Genomic DNA, 9,552 nt, shown 5'->3' on the forward strand with positions numbered 1-9,552 from the left:
GTCTAAACATTTGGTATAAATAAGATGATATGTTAATATTGTAAAGGAAAGCTCGTTAAACTTTTGACTGAATAAAGCCAGCATCAATAATTACTAGTAAGACTAAAAATAAGAGTAAAATTGTGTCTAGTCAGCTACTAATACCTGGGAAGGATTGAGTCACAGGATCAAAGATGATATCTTTTAAAAATAGAAGTTGAGTGAATTCAAAGTCTTCAAATTCATTCTTTTTATTCATTTATATTTATTTACTCACTAGTATATTCATTCCTTTATTCATTTATTGTTCAAATATTTATTGGGTACTTATTGTATGCCATGTTGTTTTAAAAATCATATTCCAAATTCCAATAAGTCATAATTATTCAAAGAAGTATGTTTTTTTAAAAAAATGGAACATCTTTAAAAATTGAGTCATTTTATTTCTGAATGCATTAAAGATAAACTTTATTAAATGTTACATGAATAGATTTATAAAGCAGATAAATATTTAACTTCAAATATAACCCTTATATGCAATTACATTTTCCTTGGCACTAAAAATGAGTATTTAAGTAATTTAGATTAAAAGTGTAATTATTTAACTGCAGATATTTGCCAATTACTTAAATTGTTTGAAGATTATAGCGAAGTTGTTTAAAATTGTCTAATCATCAAGAGTTCACTTAACCACCTGGTTGACACATAAAATTATAGTTAGTTACTAAGGTAGTTCGAGAGAGAGAAGAATCTTCAGTAGTGATTTTGAGGTGTGGTACATTTTATTGTAATATACCGGTTATACAGCATTGTGCAGTGCTGCTCATAGTAGAAATAAATTTTCTCTTTGACGTCATCTATTCCCTTGAGAATAGTTTGGCTATTTATGTGTGGCTTACATAACTGAGAATTAGGTGATCACAAAAATAAACAGGCCTATACAGAGCCCATTTATATAAGTCCTGGTTATTTCTCTTCGGTTAAGCTTTTAATTATATCCAATTATTTCCTGTTAGTTCATTGAAAAGCCCGACAAATAACCAAGTGACAAGTAGCAAGTGTCGCATTTTACAAGTTATTTTTTAGGAAACATCAAACTAATTATGAAATTGTCTGCCATTCTTAAAAACAAAAATGTTGTTATTTTTATTTCAGATGCGATCTGTGAGCCGAGTCTTTAAGTTCATTGACATGCCAACAGAAGAAGGTAAATCTACCAGGTCAACCAAACCATACAAGAATGGCCAACTCTTGAAAGTTATGATTATTGAGAATTCACACGTGAAGAAAGATGACATCTGGCCCTCGGGGGGCCAAATGACCGTCAAAGATCTCACAGCAAAATACACAGAAGGTGGAAATCCCATATTAGAGAACATTTCCTTCTCAATAAGTCCTGGCCAGAGGGTGAGATTTGAATACTGCTTGCTTTGTTAGACTTGTGTTCAGTAAGTGAATCCCAGTAGCCTGAAGCAATGTGTTAGTAGAATCTATTTGTAACATTATTATTGTAGAGCAGAATCAATGTTGAACATACATGTTTTATTATATGGAATCATTATTTTTAATATGAAATTTAATTTGCAGAGTCCTGAATCTATATAATGGGTTTATTTTAATGTGATTGTTCTTGCAGAATATCTAATTAATTGCTAGGTTAATAACTAAAGAAGCCATTAAATAAATCAAAAGTATAACATGTTTTAGATTTTCCATCTTGAAAATACCTTCCAGTAATATCTTATTGCTGACTCCATCTATTGTCTTAAATTTTATCTAAGTTCTGTTCTGCCAAACAAGTGATACTTTTTTTCTAGCTTTTTTCAGTTTGTTTTGTTTTTCTTTGAAGTTTTAACTGAGATATAGATTATTTTTCCTTGTTATTTACTATATTTATTAAGCATGAGTAATTGGCATTATTTTGAAATCCTTCTTATGGATCCTAGCACTGGGCTGAACACATAGAAGGAACTTAATATATACTAATTTCTGGAATTGATTCTTGGAGACAGGGATGATCATTATCCATATACTTCAGGCTCCATAAATATAGTTCTTAATTGTCTTCAAATCCCTAATTCTGGACTGCTCTATAAATTTAGGCAAGGGTATTATATATTTTGATTGATTTTCTTTTTTTACTTGGATAAAATAAAAGGGAGCTGAAAACTGAATTGAAAACTGAATTTTAAAACTTTATCTCTCTGTGGTTAATTGCAAACACAGATACAAAAATATATAGAGAAATACAGTTAGTAAAGATGTTAGGCCACCGTTGCTAACACTGCCATAGAAACAGTTTTGCTCATGAGTTTCAGAATATATGAGTTTGATTTTGCCCATGGATTTTAGAACTTTTAGAATACCATAGGTAGCTGAAAGTGTTTTTTCCTGGGGTCACCAAGATGAATGCCAAAAGTGATATCATTATTATAAACAATAGCAAGAATAGGTTGGTATAAAACTGGTAGAAAGCCTAATAAATTGACTTCTCTCCTCCTGACATCCTGCCACCCCTTTGCTTTGCTAATGCTCATTTGTCCACTAAATTAAATTCAAGCAGGCCCTAGTAAAGCAATAGAATTTGTGGAGTCCTCATTAATATAGGAAGTTTCCCTGATGTGAGATTAGTAATTTGAGATGTAGCAAAATGAGAAAGAAGTAATATGCTCAGGTATTTCATTTTCTCTGAACCTGTATATACAAAATAGGCCATGTGTGTTCAGTAACTATTCACTGCAAGGCACTGTCTAGGTACTCTGGGGGAATTGAAAATCACTCGCATAAGGCTATGGATTGTGCCATTTGTCAAAAGACAAAATGACAACAATTTTAGTTTAAAGATCTCAGTCAGCTTTATTTTCTACTCTAGATTTGGGCAATCCTTCATTTCACAAATTGGAATAAGTGTTCCAGTAAGTTGAGCAAAGGAGCTTGACTTTATAGACCCAAAAAAAGGGCCAAACGAAGCAGAAACAAAGAACAAAAAGAGAATTGGTCATTTCAAAGTTACTTTTCTTGAAAGGTGGGGCAAGGAGACAGAATAATAGGAAAGCCACTGATTGGTTAACATTGCATTAATAATTAAAACAGAGGGAACTTTAAGATTGAAGTTTGAAACTGACCTGTTTGGGAAATCAGGCTGTCTTCTTTCTTGATTTCTTGGAAGGCCAGATAACAACTCAGTTTTGCTTTGGTGAACATGGGTGATTCCATTTTTACTTTTAGTCTGGTCTGTTGAGGCCTCGTGAGAGAGCTTAATCTATAACAATGACTTCCTGTAATTTTTGTTTGGCACATCCAAAGAGGGACTCTAATATTTATTGAGAGCTCATCATTTCCTAAGCACTGTTTAAACACTTTTATTTGCTGTTACATTTGATCTCATTATAACCCTAAAGGCAGATATGATTCCTTTTATTTTCCACAATGGAGGAAACTGCGGTTCAATTAAGTGAGTAAAGAAGCAGGGATCTTAAACCCAAATCTGTCTGAGTTCAAAGTGCTTTTTCACCAGATACCATTGCTCCTCTTTAAAGAAGGTGGAAGAACAGAAAACATGGGGCAGGGGAAGAAAATTTCTGTCCCAGGAGATGATAATCTAAAAGGGGAAACGTAAGATCCACTGAAACCTGAGGCAGATTTATTGTGACAATAACAAAGCTTAAGTTTCACAGACCTTCATTTGCCTGAGCCAACTTCGAAGGCCCTGTATCTAATTTTGTATTTATAATTCTATAATCTTTATTATTGAAAAGAGCCCTCCCTCCAAATTTACAAGCCTTGGGCCCCCAGAATCCTTGAAATGCCCTTGAATAAGAGATATTCAGGTAAATGCTATGGGAATTCAGAGGAGGAAGCAGTTAGTATCAGTTGGCGGACAGTTAGGCTATTAAGGGAAGGTTTTATACAGGAAGTGGCATTTAGAATGAAGCTTTGAGAATTGAGCTGTGTTTTTGAACAAGTAAAGGTGGTGTTGCAGAATTTTGCTCCTTAGTTCAACTAAAAACCCGGGTTCTTTTCACATGATCAGGAAAATATAGGCACACAGATACATTGAAGCATGAGTAGAGTAGGATTTTATTGGGCGAAAAGGAAAAAAAGAAAAAAAACTCAGCAAATCGAGATGGAGTCTTGCTCACAGATTGAATCCCAGGCCACTACACAGGAACTGAAGAGATCAGCCTCTCCCCTGCATAAGGTGCGAATTCCCCATGGCTCCACCCACTTCCCCTCGGTGTGCTTGTGAGACTCCAGTCCACATGCCCAGACAAGCCCTGGGCAGGTTCCCTCATCTGCGCAAAAGCATCTGATATAAACACTTATGGGGTCGGTTAGAGATTCTCTGGGACCCTTTTTTAAATCTGCCTAGGCATTTGGCTGTCTCAGTGGGTGGGAAAGTGTGCTCCAGGCAAAGGGCATAACATGAGGCAAGGGGCATGCACAGAAAACAGTGTGCAGAAACAGTTCAATCAGGTTGGGGGATGCCAAAGGAAGCAATGGGAGACAAGATTGGAGCAAGATAGATAAGAGACTATGGATCTTTTTTTTTTTTAATCTATATAAATATAGAGACAGGATCTCACTATGTTGCCCAGGCTGGTCTCAAACTCCTGGCCTCAAGTAATCCTCCTGCCTCATCCTACCAAAGTGCTAGGATTTACAAGCATGAGGCACTGTGCCCAACCTCCAATTTTGGATTTTGAGAGCTAAAGCAATACAGTTGAAAACTCAGATGATCCAGGTAGATTTTGCTATTAGGTGCTATTTGGTTCCTGGTATAGAGGTAAAACCCTTGCAATTTCCTAAGTGATAAGAGCTACAGGAGCATCTTTTGTTATATGTTCCCCGCCCCCTAGTTCCTGAAATAGCTCTAGAGCAATAAAAGTGAATAACTTCCTTTGTTATTCATAACAAGCCCCATCAACTATACCCCAGTTTCTATTTATGAGGTGGCTTTTGGGAAGTCCCTAAAGACAGGAGTGGGGAAGTGCTGGTTGCCAGGAGGGTGGGTTGAAACTTTCAGTATCACCCCTTGACCTCCAGGGAGGGATGAGTGGCTGAAAATTGTGTACAATCAACAATGGCCAGTGATTTAATCAACCATGCCTATGTAATGAAGTCACCTGATAAGCCTTAACTGGAAGTTTTTTTTGGAGAGCCTCCAGGCTGGTGAAGACATTGAGGTGCACAGAAGGTGGTATTCCAGAGAGAGCACAGAAGCTCTGCTCCCCTTCCCACATACCTTTTGCTATGCATCTCTCCCATCTGGCTGTTCTTGAGTGGTATCCATTTATAATAAACTGGTAACCTAGTAAGTAAACTGTTTCCCTGAGTTCTGTGAGCCATTCTAGCAAATTAGCAAACCTAAAGAGTTCATGGATATGTGCAATTTACAGATGCGCCGTCAGAAGCACAGGTGACAATCTGGGCTTGCCATTGGCATTTGAAGTGTGTTGGGAGGCAGTCTTAAGGGAATGAGCCCTTATCCTGTGGGGTCTATGCTAATAACAGACAGTTGTTAGCATTGCTTGGTGTCGAAAACCCACATTGTTAGTGTCAGAATTATTGTGAGTAGGATAGGTAAAACAGTTTGTTTTCTTTTTTTAGTGGTCTTTGGTCATCTTCAAGAGCAGGGCTTCTCAAAGGGTGGTCCTTGGACCAGCATCATCTGTACCACGTAAGAACTTATGAGAAATGTTCATTCTTGGGCCCCAACAAAGAATTAAAAATTCTGAGGGTGTGAACAGGGGTCTGAGTTTCAGCACAACTTCCAGACCGTGCTGATGCATTCTTGCCCAAGCATGAAAGCCCTTGTTTAAGAAGGCCATTAGGGCCGGGTGTGGTGGCTCATGCTTGTAATCGAGCACTTAGAGAGGACAATGGGAGGATCACTTGAGCCCAGGAGTTCTAGACAAGCCTGGGCAACATGGCAAAATGCTGTCTCCACAAAAATTACAAAAATTAGATGGGTGTGGTAGTATGTGCCTGTAGGCCCAGCTACTTAGGTGACTGAGGCAGGAGGATCACTTGAGCCCAGGAGATTAAGGCTGCAGTGAGCTGTGATGGCACCACTACAGCCTGGATGACAGAGTGAGACACTGTCTCAAAACAAAAAACAAAAGGAAGAAAAATGAAAAATAAAGCCATTAGGTAAAAAAGGAGTGATGGTAAAAGACTAGTTGCAAAAGGTAGGGGAATGGGTGGTTACTGAAATAAGAAGCTATGTAGAACACCAGTGTTGGTGGTAGGAAGTAGAAAGCAAGAGCACTGGTCTGTGGGGAATGGTCATAGCAAATGCAATATGGAGGCATTTGCCTCTGCACTGAGGAGAAAACTATCTTCTCCAAGATAGGAGGAAAGGAGATAAGTGGAGTTAAAGAGAACCTTTGAGCACAGAGTTGGGAAACTGAAGGTATTTGTGTTGTGCTGCCTCAATCTTTTAATTGAACTATAAAACTTGAGTAATTTCAGTTATCTGATTTTTTTCTTCTCTTTTGATACTGTGTTGGCTATTCTGGGTCTTTTGTCTCTCTTTATGTACTTAAGAATCAGTTTGCCAATGTATGCAAAATAACTGGCTGGGATTTTGATTGTGATTAGCTTGAATCTATAAATGGATTTGGGAAGGACTGACATCTTGACAATGTTGAAGCTTCCTATCCATCATCATGAAATATTTCTCCATTTATTTGATTATTTGATTTCTTTTATCAGAATTTAGTTTTCCTCATATAGTCTTTTTTACATATTTTGTTAATTTTGTTCAAGTGTTTCATTTTTGAAGAATGCCACTGTTAATGGTATTGTGATTTTAATTTCAAATACCAATTTTTCATTGCTGTTATATAGGAAAATGATGGATTTTTTTGCATATTAGCCTTATATCTTTCAACTTTGCTATAATCAGTTATTGATAGTTTCAAGGATTTTTTGTCAACTGTTTTAAATTCTCTACATAGATGATCATCATCTGAACTTAGTTTTATTTCTTCCTTCCCAATCTGTGTATCTTTTATCTACTTTTCTTATTTCATTAGCTAGGACTTCCAATATGATGTTAAAGTAGTAGTGAGAGGGGATACCTTGGTCTTGTTCTTGATCTTAGTGGGAAAACTTCAAGTTTCTTATTAAGTATGATTTTAGCTGTAGGGTTTTCATAGAAGTTTTCTTTCTAAAGTTGAAGAAGTCTCCTTCTATTTTTAATTCACTGATTTTTTTTACAAAATAATCAGGAATGAGTGTTAAATTTTGTGAAATGCTTTTCTACATCTATTGGTTTGAGCACTTTATTTTTCTTTAGCCTGTTGATGAGAAGTACATTAATTGATTTTTGAATGCTGAATCAACCTTGTATACCTGGGATTAATCCCATTTGGTTGTGGTATATAATTATTTGTATACATGTTGAATTCAATTTGCTAATACTTTTCGAGAATTTTTGCATTGGTGTTCATGAAAAAATATTGGTGTGTAGTTTTTTTGTGACATCTTTATCTGCTTATGGTTTTAAGGTAATGCTGTCCTCATAGAATGAGTTAGGAAGTATTTCCTCTGCTTTTACATTTGAGAAGGGATTGCAGATAATTGGTAAAATTTCTACTTTAAATATTTTTGTGGAATTCACCAGTGAACCCATCTGGACCTGGTGCTTTCTGTTTTGGAAGGTCATTAATTATTTTAAAATAGATATAGGACTATTCAGATTACCTATTTTTTCTCATGTGAGTTTTAGCAGATTGTCTTTCAAGGAATTAGTCTATGTCATTTAGGTTATCAAATTTGTTGACATAGAGTTATTCATAGTATTCTTTTATTATCCTTTTAATGTTCAAGGGATCTGTTGTGATGTCCCCTTTTTCATTTTATTGATATTAGCAATTTGTGTCCCATCTCTTTTTTTTATTGTTAGCCAAGCTAGAGATATCTCTATTTTCATGTTTTGATGAATCAACTTTTTGTTTTATTGATTTTCTCTGTTGATTTCGTGATTTCAATTTAATGTTTTTTTATTATGCTTATATTTGATTTAATTTGATCTTTTGCTAGTTATCCAAGGTGGAAGCTTATATTATTGATTAAAGATCCCTTTGCATTCTTATACATTCAATGATGTAAATTTCCCTCTAAGCCCTGCTTTGTCTGCATCTCACAAATATTCATGAATTGTATTTTCATGTTAATTTAGTTTGAAATATTTTTAAATTTCTCTTGATATTTCTCTTTTGACCCATGTGTTACTTAGAAGTGTGTTGTTTAATCACCATTTAAAAAAATTCTCTAGCTATCTTTCTGTTATTGATTTCTAGTTTAATTCCATTGTGGTCTGAGAACACATATTGTATAATTTTAATTTTTATAAAATTTGTTAAGTGTGATTTATGGCCTAGAATGTGATCTATCTTGGTGAATGTTCCGTGTAAGCTTTGGAAGACTGTGTATTCTACTATTTTTGAATGAGGTAGTCTATAGACATCCATTATGTCCAGTTGATTGATGGTGCTGTTGAATTCAACTATGTCCTTACTGATTTTCCACCTGCTGGATCTGTCCATTCTTTGTAGAGGGACACTGAAGTCTCCAACTCTAGTAGTGAATATTCTATTTCTTGTTACACTTTTACCAACTTTTGCTTCGTGTCTTTTGATACTTGTTGCTAGAAACATACACATGAAAAATTGGTATGTCTTTTGGAGAGTGACCCATTTATTGTCGTATAATGCCCCTGATTATTTCCTTGCTCTGATGTCTGTTCTCTCTGAAAGAGATATAGTCTCCCCATGTCTCTTTTGGTTGGTGTTAAAATTACTTAACTTTCTTCGTCCCCTTACTTTTAGTTTGTTGTTTTAAATTTAAAGTGGGTTTCTTGTAGACAACAAATAGTTCAGACTTGTTTTTTGATCCACTCTGACAATCTTTGTCTTTTAATTGGAATACTTGGACTATTGATATTTTAAGTGATTATTGATATAGTTAGATAAACATCTACCATATTTATTACTGTTTTCTGTCTGTTACATTATTTGTTCTTTGTTCATATTTTATTGTCTACTCTTTTCTTTCCATTGTGGTTTTAACTGAGCATTTTATATGTTTCCACTTTCTTTTTTTTTTTTTTTAATTATACTTTAAGTTCTAGGGTACATGTGCACAATGTGCAGGTTTGTTACATATATATACTTGTGCCATGTTGGTGTGCTGCACCTATCAACTCGTCAGCACCCATCAACTCATCATTTACATGAGGTATAACTCCCAATGCAATCCCTCCCCCCTCCGCCCTCCCCATAATAGGCCCCGGTGTATGATGTTCCCCTTCCTGAGTCCAAGAGATCTCATTGTTCAGTTCCCACCTATGAGTGAGAACATGCGATGTTTGGTTTTCTGTTCTTGCGATAGTTTGCTGAGAATGATGGTTTCCAGCTGCATCCATGTCCCTACAAAGGACACAAACTCATCCTTTTTTATGGCTGCATAGTATTCCATGGTGTATATGTGCCACATTTTCTTAATCCAGTCTGTCACTGATGGACATTTGGGTTGATTCCAAGTCTTTGCTATTGTGAATAGTGC

The 9,552-nt window shown here is 35.6% G+C and overlaps 1 protein-coding gene across 4 annotated transcripts in view; it reads left to right on the plus strand.

Annotated features, from left to right (window-relative positions):
- The window catches only part of CFTR (CF transmembrane conductance regulator), a 184,557-nt gene that overhangs the window by 141,305 nt on the left and 33,700 nt on the right, over positions 1-9,552 (plus strand). For all 4 annotated transcript variants that reach the window (XM_017867350.1, XM_017867353.1, XM_017867352.1 and 1 more), the window contains one exon: positions 1,135-1,386. In XM_017867350.1, the coding sequence (XP_017722839.1) occupies positions 1,135-1,386 (252 nt within the window). The remainder of the gene's footprint in view (positions 1-1,134; positions 1,387-9,552) is intronic.

This window comes from Rhinopithecus bieti, unplaced genomic scaffold, assembly GCF_001698545.2.
Source record: "Rhinopithecus bieti isolate Rb0 unplaced genomic scaffold, ASM169854v2 scaffold_3858, whole genome shotgun sequence".
NCBI classification, from domain to species: domain Eukaryota; kingdom Metazoa; phylum Chordata; class Mammalia; order Primates; family Cercopithecidae; genus Rhinopithecus; species Rhinopithecus bieti.